This window comes from Vanellus vanellus, assembly GCF_965231255.1.
Source record: "Vanellus vanellus genome assembly, chromosome: 1".
Classification (NCBI taxonomy): domain Eukaryota; kingdom Metazoa; phylum Chordata; class Aves; order Charadriiformes; family Charadriidae; genus Vanellus; species Vanellus vanellus.
In genome coordinates this window covers 90,231,521-90,251,863 of record NC_138905.1, presented here as the reverse complement: position 1 = coordinate 90,251,863, position 20,343 = coordinate 90,231,521, and the positions used below count along the sequence as shown (strand labels likewise).

At 37.3% G+C, this 20,343-nt stretch overlaps 1 protein-coding gene across 2 annotated transcripts in view; it reads left to right on the top strand.

The window, feature by feature from the left end:
- STXBP5L (syntaxin binding protein 5L) overlaps positions 1 to 20,343 on the top strand; it is a gene marked incomplete at both ends in the record, with an annotated part of 209,544 nt that overhangs the window by 155,786 nt on the left and 33,415 nt on the right. The window contains 2 exons of one of the 2 annotated variants that reach the window (XM_082493119.1): positions 1,195 to 1,266; positions 8,208 to 8,273. In XM_082493119.1, coding sequence (XP_082349245.1) covers positions 1,195 to 1,266; positions 8,208 to 8,273 — 138 coding nt within the window. The remainder of the gene's footprint in view (positions 1 to 1,194; positions 1,267 to 8,207; positions 8,274 to 20,343) is intronic. The other variant, XM_082493120.1, reaches the window with a different exon arrangement.

Below are 20,343 nucleotides of genomic sequence, written 5' to 3'. Positions count from 1 at the left end.
CGTCAGTGAATTGAAGTTCTTGATATAAACCTACTAAATGCAGCTGTACCCCATTTTAAAATTTGATGCCAAGAGGATCACATTTGTAATTCGTAGCTATTATTATGCATTGTGTGTTAGAAATATTAGTCTATCAATACAGCTAAATTTTACCATACATTTTGGTTATCTAAAAAATTGACTTGTATGAGAAAAAAGTCCAAAGATCTTCTATGCTTCGTGTCTTTTTACTCTCATATTCCACAGAAACATGTTAGAGTCAGAAACAATTTTGAAATGTGTTTTACATAGCTGTGAAGTTTTAGAATTAGATTTAAAAATCTGTTTGAAAATGTTGAGTTTTAAATCTAACCATAAAACTATAAAAGCAGCAGATTATAGTGACTTTATGACATCAGCATTTTCATCAGCAGTCCCTGCACTACATTATCAAATCCTATTTCTCCACAGAGTCAATGGAAACTTGTTTTACTTAGGAATATGTTTGTCCTCCAAACAGAAAGTAATATTTAGAGAATAAAATGTAAGTCTTCGGGCCTACTTCTGTTCCTGAAAGACCATCTATCTCACTTTCTAGGCATTTAATCATGGCAAGCTTAGTTCTCATCTGTGCCAAGTGTTAAGGATGTAAATCTGGCACAGCTGAGGAGAGAAGGGACGGGCAGCTTTAAGCTACCTTCAGCTTCTCTGTCTCATTCAGCCGGCCTTGCTGCAGCCCCCAAAGTAACGTAAGCAGCTAGCCACAAGCAACGTGCTGTAGAGCCCTGTAGAAAAGGTGGAGGGCAGCTGGTGTAGAAATAGCTATTGTCAGCACTGTACCACATAGGGTTTTTCTCTGTTAGTGATGGTCTTGGCCACTCCTTTAAGACAATGTTCCAGCTATGCAGTGCTGCTAGAATGGAGCCTACTGTGGAAAAGTGACTGCTAAGAAGGAATACATGCTTCTAGATTGCTCATAGAAACCATGCACCTAAAAAAAGCCTCAGCTGCTTTCTCACCATCCATCCCACGGCCTTTACTTTTTTGATTATTTTTCTTGTTATATCTCCCAATTGGAAGGTAAGCATCTGCTGAAATTTCTTCACCTTGGCTGTTCTAGATGCTGGTTATGATATCACTTCCTTTCACTTTAGACTGTTTTTTCTCTCTTTCCTCTGCCTGCTGCTGATGCTGGTGTACTGGCATGTTCCAAAGACAACTTTTGCATGCGTGGCCTGTCTAACTTTTATCCAGATTTAACGAAACGGATCCGTACTTCCTATCAGAGTAAGTTCTATAAAGGTTAGGCAAATAGCTTTATCATGATTGGACTATGCCTGACTTAAACCCATGTGTTTGTGCTTTGTAATGTGTTTTTTTTAAACACATTCAGCATGCATGCAAACTTATTACATTTTGTGATGTTAACCATGCTTAATTTTGAAAATGGTCTTTATTAAACAGATATTTCAAATCTGTTTTCTTCTTCCAAAAGAGTCAGTGAGAAAACCTCAGTGACTTATATGGGGCAGATTGGGCCTCAGAAATTATTTCTCAACAATGTTATGTTCTTGATGACAGTATCTTTCTTTGGTTTTATATTCATTTCTGTGTACATCTACTTATATGAAGCATTTCTTGTTTTGCAATGGCACTGCCTGGTTGTAGTTATTGATTAATTCTGCCATATTTTCAGAAGATCAATGTGGCTTAAAAGAGTACCAATTGGATTGGGTGCTGTGAAATTTAAAATTTTAATATGGGTTTGGTACTTGAATATTTGGCTTTGGGGAACCATCCTATGCCTCTGATCTTTAATGGGGAATGTAAAGTGGGTATAAAAATACATACATCAAAGAGAGCTATGAAAATTAATGTTTTTAATATCTTTAAATTTTGAATTATAGTCATACTCAATTTAAATATTAGTATTCATCACTGCAGAACGCGATGAACAAAGCTATAATTAATTTTGCAAAAATGACTGTTCAACAGATGAGCTGTGTGTATCTTAATTAACTGCAGTGCTCATATGTAATTAGGTCTCCAGGATGCCTCTTATTCATCTCTTTTTAAAGTAGTTTTCACAGAACAACTGGATAGGCAATTTTACATTAAATACTCAGTATAGGCAAGATAAAGGGATGGCAGTTGTTTTATCATCTCACATAAATATAGAGTTGTGTAGCTATTGAAATACATTTGTACACTCACACAAGAAATTCTTATTGCATCTCTCTTGACTAATTACTCAACAACCGATTTCTATGATTTTATTTCATAATACTTCATAAAAGGTGGCCTGTTTAGTTAAAAGACTGGTCCGGTTACAAATCCAGCAGTCCATAAAAAGGGTTTGGTGTATAATGTCTTAAAGTCTGGTCTTGCTAATTTTGAGGGTGTAACGGAAAAACCTGAGAGACAGACAGCAGTCAAAGGTTTGGGGGTTTTGCCCCACTAAAAAATTAATAAATTCTAAGACCAAAAATTACCAACTACACTTTCGGTGTATGACCAACATTTTAATTCAAAATGACATAGACCGTGGAGTTTTTCATAGCTGAAAATGTATTATCTTGTCTCCATCTTCAACCCCCAAATCAGAAAAGTCTGCAAAATCTTTCTGTATGCATCATAACTAAAGAGTATGACTCTGACTCTTGTGCAAGATCGGATTAACAGCTTCATTTCTTTGCTCAAAAATTATTTTGTTGTTGCTTTTGCCATTTGATACTTATACAGGAGTATGTATGGTATGATCTGAAAGATGCACCACGCGCTTAGGTAAAGAACAGGGCAAGAATGTGTCATAGACTGTAAAATATCTTGCTAAGTCATTCTCAAGTTATGCTTTGTTATATGTCTTATCTGAGATAGAGATTTTAAGAGGGGTATTGAGAATGCATTTAGGATTTTGCTTACAAGTTTATCCCTTCTCGTAAGGGATGATGATGGGAAAAGAAAAATAAATTATTTTTGAAATTGTGCAGTTGAAGCTGATAGTATTAAGGCAAAAGCAGAAGCAGTCATGTGACAACATAAGCATTAGGTCTAAAGTTTTGAGGGTTATATAAATGAAAATGGAAGTTAATGGGAAGACATATCAGGAGTTGATTCAATTAAGTAATGAACCAGGAAGATAATTTCATGAGGATCAGTTTGAGAGAATAAGACTTGCAGACATTGAAGCCACATAAGAGATTATCAACGAGCAAGATACTTAGATTTTTGTTGGTCGTTTTGGAGGGGATTTGCAGGAATAAACAGTCTAGTTTAGTATCCAGCCTGAATCTGAGAGTTGGAGTGTGATGTTCCAAGGATCAAATCAATGTTATGAATTAGAGTATCGGGGAAGACAGTGGTGCTGTTAGCTGTGTTGAAGTAGTAAAGAGAAGACTTTAGCAGAAAAAAAGTAGAGTTCATCTTGCAAATGTTAAGTTCATGTCTGGAGACTTGTGAGTAAATTTTAGAAAGGCAGGTTTACTACTCTAAATTGGATGGAAGGAATCCAAGTTAGACATGTGTATTTATAAATCATTAGGGTAAGAAAATATTTATTGCCCTGCTTACAGGAGAGAATCCCCTCAAATATTGGGACAGAGAGATAATGGAAGTGTTAATGTTTCAGTCTGGGGTGCCTTGCAACTGAAGAGGAAAAGGGAAAAAAAAAATCAAACAGGGAAAAGAAGCAATATGTTGGAGAAGAGAGGGTTTTCCAAAGGAAAGACATAATCAACAATGTCAAGGGCATCCAATAGGGAAAGCACAGTGGTGGAATAATCATTTTGAATTTTAGCCTGGAATAATAATTTTTAATTTTAGCCAATAAATCTATAGAGAGCTTGATAAGGGTAATGTATACATGTGTAAGCTAGACTCGAAAGTGTCTAGAATGGACTTAGAGCATTAAGACGGCACATTCTCTGGTTTGGGAGGTGAAAGTGGGAAGGGAGAAGCAAGAAGGGAAGAAATCAGAAGGAGAAATGTTCTAGGCATTCGTAGTGGAAGAGACTGAAACATACTTGTCCTGTCAGGGGAAGTAATTTGAGGAAAATAAGAGGTTAAGATGAGGATAATTGCAGAGCTGGATGTAGCTTTCTGGTGTTGATGACCTGTTTTGTTTGCTATAACATCTGCTGGCAGCCACCTTCCTTTGTAGGAAGAACATGTGCCAAGATAAATAAAATAAACTCTCTCTGCAGTAGTGCAGAACTGTGGCGGTGTTTGGTTGGTTTTCTTACCCACCCACCACCCCCCCCATCAATTGACATCAAGTTGTGCATGTTATTACCTAGTGGTAGACAACATATATTTGAATATTAAAATAAGTACCTTTGCTACATCTAGAGAGATATTGTTTGCAGCAGAAAATAAAAATACCAACTTGCAAAAGCAATTTGCGTCTCCTACCAGAAATTCATACCATCTATTGGTAAAACAAGAAAATAAATAGTCTTTATGTAGTATCCAAAAAGTCGGCAAGTTCAAAGGATGTTCATCCATTGAAAAATAATTTTCAGAATGAGGACTTTTCAGTGAAAACTCATTCTTCCTCCTTCAGGCCACTCTCTTGAGAGGATGTGAGCATAAGTAACCTTGGTCTGACAGGAGGACACAGAAAACTGTGTTATGAGTCATTACATATCAGTAATTGACACTTTAAATCACACCTGACAACACAGTAGGAGCTAATATAGGTTGAGTTTGAAGTCAACAGCTATACTCTGATCTAACTGTAATTTCCAAAGAATGCATTCTATTTAAACATAAAGAAAACATAGCATGGTAATTGAGTCTGAAGATGATGGATTACTTATTGGCTTGTGAATATTTATGATCATTTATTTATAATTCATTTATTTGTAAGCAGAGATGTGATGGCTTTGGGTGCTTTTAGGCAAATGATCAGTCTGAACCATTTAATCATAGTGAAATTTAAAATTTCAAAAATAATTTTAAATTAAATTATGAGTTCATAAAAGTTGTTAGTCCATACTAGACAGTATATTTTTTGATCCTTTAATAAAGAGGAAATGAGAATCACAGTAAGCTTTGAAAAGTAGCCATGGGACATGTCTTTTAAAGTGCTTTAATACCTTATTTACATCTTGCGCTATTTTCACATGTTTATAATCTGTTCAAATCAAAGCCAACTTTTTTATAATGTCAGTGTGTACATCTTCTCACAGGTGGTGGTTTAAACTGCCAAACTCAGTTATTTGCTTTTAGTTTTGCTGCTATGTTCTTACCTGGATTCAAAAATTGCTGGCATGCGGTGGGGGGTTTTTTTGGCTAAAAATATTGTGGGACACAGATTTGGCCTACAGAACTTCAAGATGAAAAATGAAAATATTTTTGTAATCTAACTTCAGTAGCTGTTACAGTCTCTCAAGCATTCAAGGGAAGCTGAGTTGCATAGAAATACTTATAAGTGATAAATTATTGAAAAGATTTAGCTTGGTATCATTAAAAAGGAAATGACAGTCGAAAATAATCAGTAGAACAAAGAAAAGCTTGAGAGCTCTTTCTTATCTCAAAGGGAAATAAAAGACAACATTTAGTGGAACCAAAGGTAACACGTGAAAATTGACAAGAGTGTTTATTCCTTTCAGTGACTGATGATTGTGCAATTCATTGCTATATAACAACTTTGGGATTTAGAATTTAGTAAAATTAAAAGAGACTTTGGATACATGGATAGATAACGAGAAGTCAGTATACTATTTCTAAGCGAGAAAGATTTATGGCAGAAGAAAATCTGAAAATTTGCTTAAGCAAATCTAAGAGTCTGAGATTAAGGCGATTCCCTTGTGCAGGGCACATAGTACCATTTATGCTTAACATGGGCACTTATTGCACTTTTTTTAAAAGTATTTTTCATGATCATTATTAGAGGTGATAATGGCTTGACAAGAAGTCTAGATTTGTAGAGAAATTCACGTGTTCACCATTTTTAAATACCAAAACATGAAATGTATCTTTCCTGTTGTGAGTTGTAAAACTGTTGCCAAACATAAAGAGCTTGTGGTATTCCCGTGCTGGTTGCTCTTGGGTTCTTGGATTTTTCAGAACAGTGGTGCGATTTGGTGCATTTCCTACTTAAGTCAGTGGCACCATAATTTGTATTGAGCTGTAATATGATTTATGTGAACTCACGAGAAAAAAAAAAAAAAAAAAAAAAAAAAAAAAAAAACCCAACTGTGTTTAGAAGCAAAATCTGACCTGGCATTTGACACTGTAACTATCATCAATAGTGACTATACAAGGTTTAGAACTTCATTAATCAACAACATCATAACCATAGTGTTAAAATTTGATAAAATATCTCTAATACTGCATTTGCAGAAGAAACAGTTTATACTTCATTTTACGAATCTGGGGCCTCTGATGCTATGCAAATGTGCCAAACTTGCTCCCACTGTACCTTGCAGACAGTTGTGCAGCAAAAATCATGTCCCAAATCTCCACCTACATACAGAAACCCCGGAGTTGGGTAGAAGAAAGATTTGCTGTAAGAAAGCTACACGTAGAGAGGCTCCCTAAATGGTTGCAGTGCCTGATTTCTATCATAAGTGGCTGGGCTCACAACTGATTGGAATAGAAAATTCTCTCGCAGATTCCAAGTTGAATCAAAGAAAGATTCGAGTACATTTCCCAAAATAAAAAATCTTTGGTTTTCAACATTAGTATCTAGATTGTGATCTCTTGTTGTTTAAAAGTCATGAGCAAATATGTCATTACTGCTGACTGAACAGGCCCAATCAATACTACTGTTTTTCCAAAGTTGTCTCAAAGTTGTTCTAGTACCCATGCAGCTTTGTTAGTGGTAGGAGCTTTTTATTCTGCTTGTTGGGGCTTTGGATTCTCCCCATTTCTCAGAGCAGTTCAAAATTACATTGTAATAAAAATGTCAGTACCTACATTGGGATCCCACTTTTTGTAATAGAAAGACAACAGCACTGGTGACCAAATGGTAGCAGATTTTTTTCTTTTTAAATGAGCTATGTGAGTTTTAGAGATGAGGGTCTCTGAGCCTGACACTACAGAAGCCATAAAAATTAAAACATGCCAGGTTGTAGGAGGCGTGGGGCCGGATTAAAACATAGTGAAAGGTCATGATAGGATGTTTGACTTCCAGGATACAATGTATGCAGAGTGTGCGTAAACACAGTATCAGTACCACAATGATGCACATCTGAATGTGGGCTAATGCTCACTAGGGTCTGTGACCTGAGTGCTGTGAGTCCACGTTGCTAGCAGATGGATGTCTGGTGCTGGGCTGCCTGCCAGTCCCAAATAGCCTATGGCATGAAGTGTCCGAGCTCCTTATAACAAGTGTGAACAACTTGATCTAGGGCACCATGGGATACATACAAAGGGTACATTTGAATACGTATGGCCGTGCCTGGTTCACAGTTAGCCCGTGGTAAAAGATAGCGTGAGCTCAGGCTTTCTCTCCCTAGCATGCCAAAAAGCGTATTTAAACTTGTACGTGCAACCTGTGCCAAAGATGGATCTTAAGTGTGATCACAGAAACAAGCCCAAGCTTAAGCAGCGTAAACTAAGCTTGCTTTACTTGTTGCTCTCTTCCATGGTACGCTGCTATAAATGAGTTCCTCACAAATATTTATAAACAATTTATAAAGTATCTTGTCCAAAAATTCTGTTTTATATTCGGACAGCATTATGGTTGCCTCTGCGTCCTTTAAAATGAGCTATCTTGTGTGAATTCATACAAAAGTTCCTAATATTGCATAGTAGTGGTGATATTTTGTATTCACTCTCTTCTTTCACCAGTACTGTCTTTTTTTTTTTTCTTCCTCTTCTCCCAGTGTTTTAAGGTTTCCTTCCTGCATTCTGCAGCAGTTGAAAGCATAGAGTTGTTTCCACATCAGTTTGACAGGGATGAACAATTTTGATTCATATCACAGACATCTAAATTTTAAACTATATTTACTTGTTTTCTCTCATTAGGTACAGCCACTCTTTGTCTGCCCTGGGGCACTCGGAAAACAAATCTGAGTTAACAAGAGGTGTGATTTTTAAACCAGACCTAAATTTCTGCAGTGACAGCCCGATAACTGCAGTTATCTGAAATAGATATTCCCCTTGCATTTCACACCATTCCTTTCTCCAAATTGACTTTAAAGTGCAGAATATCATCAACCAAGAAAGTTGAAGCATACCCTGTTAGATTGTAACTTAACTTTTTAACTCCGTTTTTTCAGGCCTGACTGAACTCAGTGACAGTCCAGTTTCCCTGGAACTAGAGCGTTGCAAGTCTCCCACTTCAGGTAAAGGTGATTGGCTTCTCTTCCTGCAGTCTGTATAAGCCATTCATGTCATGCATCACTGTGTTTCATTAATCCCTAAGAAGTGAAGTGCATAGTTACAGTTCCAAAGAGAAGAAATTACTGGAGAAGTGCTTATTACATAGCACAATAAAATCCTAAGTCTGTTTACTTAAAGAAAAATTAAATGTATGTGGTGCATCTTAAGGTGAAGAGTATGAGAACATTTGAATTACAACATCGTGCAGGTATATTCCTATATCCTCCTATTAGAGGCTTGTTTCTCTGTTTTCTTAAAAGGCTTGCTTTTTTCAGTAGGGAGTTCTTCTAATTTTATATATATGTAATGCATATGTACACATAGAGAAATTACTTGAAGAACAGCAATGTGGAGATGGTAAATTTTAACCATTAGAACCCACCAGTGCCTAAGTTATGCCATTTGCAATGGAAGCATAACCTCAAATAAAAATATTCACTTATCAACCACTTTGATCCAGCAGTGAAATCTTGGCCATTTAAAAATTTATAAATGCTTCCCATTTTACCCATAGTCCTTCAGAAGGTGGAGTTCATCTCATTCCTAGAGACTTTTTCTGTAAGTGCCTAATCTGCATTGATCTCTTTAATGTGAGTTCACTGTCTAAAAGATCGTTGCTTAGAGCTGTTTTCTAAAAGCTGACTTTTAAATGTGATGGAAAATAAGGAAGTGTAGCTGTGATACATTCCTTTTGCTTGTGGTGTGCATATCACACTTATTTTCCTTGTAGTTTGGTAAGTATTGATAGATAATTTTTTTCCCTTAGTTATGGTAACAAATTCCCACAAATATGTTATTCAAATCCTCTGTTATTATTTCACATATTTTACTGTATTATAACAGGACACATTAATCTGGAATGGAGGCCACTAATTAGTAATTGACAAAAAGCTGAAACTCATGAAAGCGTTTCCCTGACAAATCAAGAACTAAAACAAAATAGCTGTTTTGAAATATGTATTTCTTTGTACTATTTGCAACCCAAATTCTGTAGACATGGGAATATTGAAGTGATATTGTCTATAATAATATCGGTATAACGCTAGGAGCCCAAACTCCTGAGCTGGGCCTCAGAAATGCATGATACAGGCTTTAAATTAAAGCATTTGATAACTCAATATAATTAGACTATTTATTATGTGGCTCACTGGGATTCATCTTTTCAATCTTCTCTCCAGAAATGAGCTACAAACTTTCTTCTTTTTATTTAAAACTAAGAGATCACTGACTTGGTAAACGTATGCACGTATGCTTAGTTTTATAATGATGAGTGACTCCTATAGCACCTTACTTCTTTTGCAGTTAACTTCAATTTTTCATTCTGCTATTGATCAAAAACACCTATTTAGATAAATTTAAGATAATTTGCTCTGAACTTTATTCTGCTTTCCTGTTTTGGAGATCATTCAGCAGGGAAAACATGTTTCCTATTTTAGCCCTTCCATGTTGTTTTACAAGCTGCATTTGAATCTTTAAAATGTGAAATCAGGTACAATTTTGTAGACAGTAACTATTATTAGAATTAACTGCTTTTTAAAATAGAGGTTATTTTTACTGTGACTGATACTAATTATTTCTTTTAAATTAATGCAAAATTAAAATAATCTTGCTTCGGCATACCTGCTCTAATACTGGGCAAAATCCAGTCTGATCATCTGGAGTAACTGACCTCAAAATTGCAACCTCCAAGAACTAGGGTGTAGAACTACCTTGTGCTTATCAGCACAGCCTCACAGCTACATCAGCCTTTGCACTGGGTAATGTTTCTTTCTTGTAGAACACAACTGATTGATCCTCATAGTTATGGATTCATCAGGCAGGATCCTTCTACTTCCAGTCTTGCCTTTGATCTATTTAAAGTTCACGGCACACAAGCTCCATAATGGAAGTGTGCTGTACTCTGTAGAGTCCTGTGATATCTGTGTTTGTAAAAGCAGTGACCGCATTCCTTTGCTGAAGATAGGCCAAGACTTTATGCTTCAGAAATTTAGCAGAAATGGAACGAACGCTTGGCTGCTGAGTCAAGTGATTCAAGTTGCTGCCCAACGAAGGTCCTACTGGTTATGACTACATCACCAGCTGATGAGGTTGCAGAGACAGAAGGAACGGAGTTTGATTTGTTGCAATTCATTGGGGTTGCCAGACAACATCAGTTCTTCACCTGGCAGTGAAGTTCGTGCCAGTTACTGGCCCTGAGTATGCACAATGCATACACAGAGCGCAAACTGCTAGAGGACACTAGTCTACGTGACAAACACTACAAACATGATGGCGTACTGGTGAACATCTTCATCCTCAGCTACATCAGAAGGCGAATTATTTGAGAAACAACATTCATGTACTCATGTGCATACTTTGAGATTCCAAGACAATACCTAGGAAGAATCCTTCCAGAACACTAATTTCCAATGTAGATGCAAACAGTTTTACATCTAAAAGAGCCATTAGTAACTTAGATTTCGGTTCCAATCAGGCCCGTAAGAACAGTGTTGATAAAGGCTTCTTGGAGAACTTGAAAAATCTTCTGCCTTCTCATCTCTTGGTCTGATCCTGAACATTGCTTAGCCTGCCTGAACCATCATGGTTTCCCTGAAAAATGTATTTTACCTATAACATCCTACTGCTTGTCAATATTTTAACCTCTGACTAAGCTTCTGCGGAGCCAGCCTAGGTCAACAATTCAGCTTTGTTCTTTCTCTTCTCCCCTGCCCAAAATCAGAAGTAGGCATTTGTGTTCTTTCAGTGATATGAGTGGTTGGAGCACTGAGCAAGAGACTCAGTGCTGCAGAATACTCCTTATTTTACGTGCAGGGCTGGTTTCTAATTCAGTACAAATCCAACTTCTTCCATTAAGCAATATTTTAAACTTGTTTCACAGGACTGTCTTTTCAGGTGCTCCTCCTGTACTATTTACTGAAGCATGGCTTTACAGACAATGTAATTGAAAACTTGGATTCCTGTTCTGAATGCCTTTCAGATTTGAACATGAAATTAAACCATTTGATTAATTTTTTTTCTGAAATTCACAGTGACGCACAGGTGGTAGCAGCAAGTGAAAATGTACCAATCTTGCATTTTAAGAATGGTAGGCAGAGGAAAGGAGTTATCTTCCTTAATCACTGCTATCTTATTTTAATTAAATTAGTATTTAAATACTATAGTGATGTGTTTCCAATACTGTACAGGAAGACAAAAACTTAATAAAGCGTTTGGAAAGATTATGCTTATTTGAATATATGAGTAGTGACAGTTTCCACTGTAAATGAAATGTATTCCAGATATAGCAATATATGTGGAATGACATTGGTAAAAATTGTGGAACAAGTACTTGTTCCAAAAGAAAAACAAAAATAATACTTATATCTATAAAGCATGTTTCGTGAGAACGGTGATGCAGCATGGCATGCCATGCCATATAATGGTATCTGATTGGCTTAAAAAAAAAAAAAAAAACTCAGATCGTATAAAGAACGGGGGAGATCAGGATTTTTCAATACTGTCAGAATATCTTACACTTACTCATGCATGCCATGTTCTTTCAATGGAGAAAGTCAAACTGCATTTTGATTGTTGTTTGTGATTTGGAGGTCAAAACTTAGGGCTTTGTACAGCATTAACTCTACAATTGCATGTGAGAGCTCAGTAGCTCTAAAAGAAAATAAAAAAACTCTGAGGCCTTGTAAGCACTCATAACATAAATGGTGCTACATCTGATGCTGGAGTTAATTACTATATAATATATTCTAGAACAGTACCCATTCCAGTAAAGTTTACCTTTCTTTTTATCGTCTCATTAGGAAAATTTATTCAGGGGTCTTAGGAATAGAATATATAATATACATTATTATATAATATATGTCACTAACTGCTGTAGCCATTTGTATGCAGCTTCATGTTGAAGCATGTAGTTGAGAATACACTGTGAGCACAAGAAAAATGCATCTTTGGGAGGTCATTTGATTGTGTTGTGTAAGATGCAATGGACAGTTTAGACTACTTTCAAAGATCAGCCGGAAAGAATTTCATTGGTCCAGGTATAGGAGAGTTACTTCTCAAACGTGTTTTCTAAAATGAAAGTGCATTTGTGTTTTTTCTTAAGAAATCACCTTCATATTGAGGGCTTGCATCCAAAATGCTTTTAAGACTATAGAACTTCAAGAAGTCTATGTAAAGATTTCCACGATTGATTCCCATGAGCTTTATAACAGGTCCCTAATGACAAGATTATGAGTTTTTATGCGTACTGTGATTTCCAAATGCTCTATCCTGTTTCATTCCACTAGTTAAATCTGCTGTGATGAGGCCCATTCCATGTCAAGCTCCCACTTCCCTACATGAAGTGTTTTTAAATAGCTTTGTTTCAAGAGGAATATTATTAAGTTTCTAACAGTCGTTCTTAACGTGTGGGTAACTGCAAAGTAGCTGAAGAGGTTTGACTCAGTTTGAAATTTTTATTCTCATGGAAAACAAGCAAGAAAGTAAATGTTTCAAAAGTTTTTGTGTGTGGAAGATGTAGAATGTAATTTATTTGGAAACTTCATTATTGATAACACTGCCAGCATAACCGTTTCTACTTATTTATATTAAATTTAAAAGTATGTTTACTAGTCAGAAGGCAATTTAATCATTAGAGGTTAGCTCCTGCACGGTGAATACAAGATGCATTTCATCACTTTTTCCAATATGGGGTGGGTCTGATCAGGTGAATTAATGCTTGCTTAAAATCTCGAGAAGGGATGTGTATGTAGGGATTAGCAAGGAAGAGGGAGCAGTATGAGTGGGCAGAGGGGAGGAAATGGGGACCTGGGTTTGGACCATGGTGTTTTGCTTAGAGAGAGAGAGCAGTGGGGGTAGCCCCCATGCAGGTCATGGAGCATGGCTCAGGGTTCAAGGGGGCCTGAGCTCAGCAACAGAGGCCAGCAGCTCCTATGGACTGGGGAGATGGGAGCTAAGCAAGGGAACAGGGTAGCTCTGGGGGCGGTGACCAGGGCCAAGCGCAGCCTGGTGATCACCAGGTAGGTCCAGGGACAGGGCAGGATGTTGGTCAGTAAGTCCAGGTCTGGATCAGCAGGGCCATGGCCAGGCACAGGAATGGCAGCAAAGCAGCAGAAGCTGTAGCTCAGGACTGAGAGAGAGGTTCAGCTTGAAAGCAGCTCCCATGGGAAAGTGCTGCCTGGAGCGCTCTGCCAGAGGGCCACCAAAAGAAGAGGGCTGTCTCTACATTGGTCTGAGTGCCAACAGCCAAACCTCCAGGACCTTACTGTGTACTTGTCCAAGTGGGTATCAAAATATTGGGCTCTTAAACCCATGTAGAAGGAGATTGGGAGTGATATTCCAAAGTATTATGCAGGCAGAAACTGCCTGATAGGAAAAGAGGCGGTATGAAGTCACCTTCATTTTGAATAATGTGAAATTCTCTAACTACAGTCCTGCTGTAACAGCTGAGGAAAACATGTCACCAAATGTCATAGCTTCGAGCGCACATTGTTTGTTGGTTGGGCCTTGGCGTTTTCATTGAAAGACTGATAGGAACCATATGGCTACAAGATAGGATGTTGTCTGGTCAGGAGACCTGGGTGCTTAGCTTAGCTAGCTGCCAGGCCACACCTATTAACTCTGTCTGTGCCTCTTTCTCATCCCAGACTGGGATAACTTGACTGTTTACACATTAAGCTTTTTTGGGCAAGGGCTGTCTTGCCTTGTACTGTGACATCACACTTCTGCTGGCTGCCTCCAGCCTGAAAGCAAACAAATGACGGTAACAAACAACGCTGCTACCCCTCTTAGACCTTTATACTGTACTCCATCCTTAAATTAAACTGCTTTCCAAAAGCTCTTTCTCAGCAAGACAGGATTACATGCATGATCCTCCTTTATAATAAATGTAGAGATAGTAAAATGTGCATGATTTAGGTACTAAAAATGTTTCATAGTAATCCACATTCTAATCAATTTAATAGTAAAATGTTAGTTTTACACCCACCCACCCACCCCAAAAAAAAAAGTAATACGCACAGCTTTAGTCATAGTAAAGCATGAAAGCAACCAGGTCCTTCTTTTGTTTTTACCCTCAAAGATGTGATCTATCAACAGTGGTCCGACAGTGTGTCCAAGCGCAGTCATGTCCTTAGACCAAAAATTTCAAAATTTGGTTGTGGAGATGGTGGTAGGAGTAACTCCCGGCTTCCTCACCTGCACTGCCTTCATTTCCTGATGCTGTTTGTCTCCTTTGCCTCTGGAGACATTGAAAACCCACGCAATTTGCTATAGGTGACCCTGCTCTGGCAGGAGGGTTGGACTAGATGATCTCTAGAGCTCCCTTCCAACCCTGACCATTCTGTGATTTAGCCCCCTACTCACCATGTCCCCTACTCTATCCCTGTACCCATAAACCATCAACTGTATGCTCCTCTTCGTTCCAATCCTCAGTCCCTTCAGCATCCTGAGACTGTGTTAGATTGCAGCCTTTGGTATGGTATGCCTATTTTGTCTGTGAGCAGCTGTGGCAGCTCCCAAATCAAGCCTTTTTAGAGTCCTTCAGAGGAAATGGAAAGTGCATACTTTGCATGTGCTGTATGAGCCGGCATGCAAATAGTTCGGAGCTATTTCTGCAGTCTTGCAGTTCAGACGTATAGACCACAATTTGGGAACAGCTGTGGCATATAACACATGCAATTCCTGTTATACAGAAACACCTGTAACATAGAAATAGAAGAGGTTAAACCTCCGCTTTGCAAAGCTCAAAGCCTCCATGACAGCACTAATGAAGCTCCTTAGTGTTAAATGCAGCTGGGTTTTATAGCTCTGAAATATCCTAATCTGGATCCTAGTCTGTTAGTAAGGTGTCCCACAGTCCTCCTTAGGAAATGATAGTATTTTTTCAGAGCGCTAGTTGGCCAGACATATTCCTTTTCTTTAAAGGAGATTATATCACAAGTGATGCCTCTTTCTCTATAGCAAAGCACTGATTTTGTGGAGCAGTATCCTCCATTCATAGTCTGAAAGAGTGTATGACAGCTGCTCAGATAAATGGAATGTTTTTAAAAGGCTGTTGGAAAAATCAAGCTGCCTTTTGTGTGAATACCTAAAATGGATGTAGGAACTTAAGACTTGTTATCCAAATTGGAGAATTTTCATGTAGCAGTGTTAGTGATGTATATTTTGATGTTGAGTTGATCTGAAGAGATCTCTTCTCCTTGTCCGAAAGCATCCAGTTAAAGTGACAGCTAGAAATGGGTTACTGGGAGGGCTACATTGGTTCTACTGATGCCAAAATGTTTCTCAAAAGCCTGAAGGCCTCCCCTACTCTTCCCTGAAGAAAGAAAGAAAGAAAAACATCTAGCATAGGTGCTGGCTGATATTTTATTCTACCACATTGCAGGCTTTGTAGTTTATGACATTTTGCAAAAGAATGCAACAGAATTTCTTTCTAGAGTCTCTGTGACTTAAAATGGTAAGTCGCTGTTTGGGGCATCCTTCTGACCTAAAAGCTTACTAAACAGTAATTACAAAGGACTTATTCCTTATATTCATATGTTCCAGTGTTCCTGTCACTGTGATACTTACCCTGTGGTACTTCCGTTAGTATACTAGTTAGCTGACAAATACTTCATTGCTCGCTTCTAGTAACAGACTGTATAGGTAAGGGGTAAAAGCCAGAAAAAAAAATGTGAAAAAATACTGAATGAATGCAAAATGAAAGAACCATATTGGAAATTAAGTCTTCTGAATAATTAATGAAAGATTTCTTAAGGCATTCTTTTAATAAATTTAATGCTGTTTTGACTGCTACAAGACATGCTTCATTTCAGTTCTCTGGTGTTCATTGTTTAAAAATGTGCTCATGTGTAAGGAAATGAAAACACTTTTGAACAGAAGCAAAATCATAGTTTTGTTGCATAATTGGAACACAACAGATAATTAAATCTTCAGTAAATTGAGTGCAATATTTTGATGTCTAGATAATACCACATTATATCCTGAAGCTGCTGTGTTTCGTTTCTGTGCAATCTGTCTTCCTTTCCGTAATAGTACAATAGCGTGTTCTGTCTCCATTACCTGTACAATATGCCCTCTCTTTTTCAAATGGTATCTTGAGGTATGATGTCATCAGAACTCATAATTTCATTGCACCCTCTTATTAAATTGGTCCAGGTGTTTAAATATTTGTGATATGCTGCATAACCAGCATTTGCAATATTTGCCTTAATCTCACTTGTGGTTGTTTGTTTTTTTTTTAATCATTCCTGTCATCACAAGGTAAGATATTGCAGCACACAGCCAAAGCTGTGTAAAGCACCATTCACTTCTTGAGAGCTGGAGTAATGTTTTTTCCAGTGCTTCTTTGTTCAGTTACATTTATTTTGCTGAATGGTGTACATGAAAATATTTAAACTGTAATTCTGCCTTTATATATGCTGATTAAAAAAAGTGCTACAAATTTGCAACATGGTATTAACCAGAAGATGGCATGTTGTTTTCCCTCGCTCCTTTTTCTTTCTTACTTATTAACAACTGCCTTTCTCCTTTTTCTGTTGTTTCAGTTAAAGGATCAAGAAAGTTAAGTCTGCCAACAGATCTTAAGACTGATCTTGGTACGGTAGGCAAAAGCCAACAGCTTTAAACTTCCTTACATTCATTGGCAAAACATTTTACCAACTGATTCATGAGATAACACAATAACCTTGGAGGCTTTGTCTGAAAAGGCTTTCTAAAAACCACCTATTAACCCATACAGTTCTGTTGGCAGCTCTCAGCATTTTGCTTGTTTAATATTCATTTATTTCATGTAGATACATTTTGCCAGTCATTACACACTGTGTGTGTAATATTTTATTATGAAGAGGCTCAGGAACTTTTGACACACTTGAGCCATTATAACTGGTTGTCAGTGATGTTTATCTATGCCTACAACACCCAATGCATGTGCTAGTCTGTTTTCTTTATTTGATGTACAGATTCTGTGCCACAACAGCGATAAGACCGTTGAACGTGTATATTTTATGGTGTCTATGAACTTCTGAGAAGTTAGATCAGAAATCAGTCATTTGTGTCTCAGTCCTCTCCTTGAGACTTACCTCAGCCAACTGTTAAGTGCAGTTTGCTCTAACCTTTTTCTCAATTCTTCTTTAATATTTTAGTGCAAATGCACAGAAAGCGAGAGCAGAAATTTCACCTCAAAAAACCTAAAATGAAAATTCAACATCTTGCATAACCTAAAAATGTTTGGGGCAGATCATGCCCTCTTAAACATCCACATAAAGGGGATTGCTCCTGGCATTTGGGTTGGAACGTGTGGTTCACACAAAGACTTTATAATTATCTTTAAATATTCTCAGTCTCAAGGAGTTCTTTCTAGTTTTGCTCTCATGGGAAGTTTCTCGTGTAAGATGACTGAAAAAGCCATGTAGCCATGCCTCATTACTCTGAGTGTCTTTTTAGAGATAGAAATTAAAGTTGGATCACATTCTTGCATAATGCAGCTGAACTTAATTTCTGTCACTAGGAATCATGTGCATGTATTAACCAATGTAGCACTGTTCCCGAAGGCAAAAGTCAGGGGAATAAGTATGTCTTCCATATTATATGACTGAGGAACTTGGAAAACTGCTAATAGCTCCTGATAAAGATTAAGTAAATAAATGTTGAAAAACCATTGGGAAATTCAATCCAGATTGTGCAGATTTCAGTGTACAGAGTAATTTAGTTGAAGTAACTCACTCCGCCATTAACAGTGATGTTTGAGAAACTAGGAATGTAGGAAAACACCCCCCAAAAAATTGGGGAAAATTGTAATACTGATAATACTCCAAAAAGGTAAAAAGAAATAATGTAGGCAGCTATACACCTGTAAAATTAATATTTTACACTAAATTAATTTAATTTTTACCACTAATTAATTTTTATTAATTAGTATTTATCACTAAATAAATGGACTGCTGTTAAGAGGGAAGATGAATACATAGAGTATCAAAATAGCCATAGGGTAGGCTAAAACATAGGCTAGCCATAGGTAAGGCTAAACCATACTCTACAGATCAGTCTTCTTTTTGTTAACGTTATTAAAAATATATAATCTTGAAGGACACATGGCATGAAATAGATTTCGATCCTGCGTTGTAACATAAGAAAAAGATAAATTTGATGTGTACAAGGCTGGATTTATAGGTTTTTAGAAAGCAAGAAACAAATCAATGTAACTAGAAGTGGTGAGGGCTTTACTGTATAATGTAGGAATGAGTATTAAGATTTTATTTTATTCAGCATCTTGAGACAGACAACTTTTAAAGTCGCGTATCAAACTAAAAAAGCTGCCTTACCATCAGCGTTCCTGTAGTCATGCTGGGAGCTGGAAAATAAGCATTGCCTAGAATATATTGACAAATTGAAGGCAAATTTATGTTTAAAACAAAACCAAAAAAAACAACCAAACACACACAAAAAAAAAAACCAACCCACACCCACAAAACCCCAAGGACTGGGGAGCAGGAGGATTATGTACAAAAGGAAAGCTGTTAAATTCAACCTAAGAGCATAGGAGGCATGGTGACCCATCTTAAATGTATGACATACGTAGGGAAGTTTGAAGAGTAATGGAATGCATAATCCTGTCTGTGATTTTGATTTCAAAACAGTCACGTTTCTACCATTCGTCTATTTAGCTGTACTCATTATTTTTTAATAACGTAGAACAAGTTAAGTGTAAACTAAAAATAAGTCTAAGAAGGTCTGTCTCAATGTCTTGCAGAAACTAGTGGAACTCCATTAATTTCAAAAGCTTCATGCAGACCAAAAGTTGTTATCAAATTGTCACTTAAGCATTTTTGTTTGTTGTTATTGCCACAGCTATTGAGTACTCTGTACTCATTACCTAAAAGCCTGGTGGATTGCTAAGGATAAAAAACATGGAAGCAGCATTCGCTGTATAAGCTGGCAGATACTTGAGGCTCATCAACTGCAGAGGAAGGTTTAAAAAAAAAAAAAAAAAAAAAAACCAAACCACAGAAACAAAACCCCAAAACTGAAACAAAACAAAAAAACTTGTTTCAGTTCTCCTTCATGACAGTCTTAGAAGAGCAGAAGATTCCTGTTAATTATTCTAGCCATTAAAACTGTGCTGAATTATAGATTGCTTAGTTTATAACGGGCTGGAAAAAGCTTCTCTTTCTCAATGTAGGGAGCTAAATTTTAATGATTGTTCCTGGAAAAGGTGAAGAATAATGTCTGCATTTCATTCACGTCTGTTCCAAAATGGCCTGGATACACTGGCAGAGCTCTTAGAGATTATTTATCCACCATTTGGCTGTTGCCTGAGACTGTACCCGTAGTCTAAATATTCAGGGGATAACAACACACTCTGTCCCACGCTTCTTTTAAAGATATTCAGGTCACCACTTCCGAATCATAAGATATTGTACATTCATCCCATTGGCTCTGGCTCATAGCTTTTCATAGTGTGCTGATACATCGCCCACTCTCAGCACTGACTGCAGCTAATTGGGAAATACATTAGCATTTGGCAGCTTACAGTTCTGCTCCCTTCTTAGGATCTGGCTCATGTAACGTCCTTGCTTTGAATTGTAATGGTAGAGGTTAAGCAGAAGTTAAATCTATTTCAGGTGGAGGCGCTGCCAGTACTGAGAATTGCTTGGGGAGTCGTTTGCTAGCATTTAAGGGAGTAACGTGTGATCTGGTGAGAGAGGATGTTCTAGTTAAACCTTGTCAGGGTTTTCATGACATAAACGTGCTTTGGGACTCCATTGTGACCTTTGTACAACTGATAATGTAGTTGACCTTAGCATCTTTTTATTTTGACATAGTGATTATTATCTGGGCGTGCTGAAGAACTTGTCACCTGTGGATGCCATATCGCCACACAGAAATGTGAGAATATAGGGATACATTGAAACTTTTTTATAGTTTTAGTTACTGCAGATCATAGGAACCCAAGGTTTATTTGAGTTGGCCGGAAGGAAGATGTAACATTGCACATACTGTACATTTTCCCTATTATCATTCAGAGGCAGCTCTGAA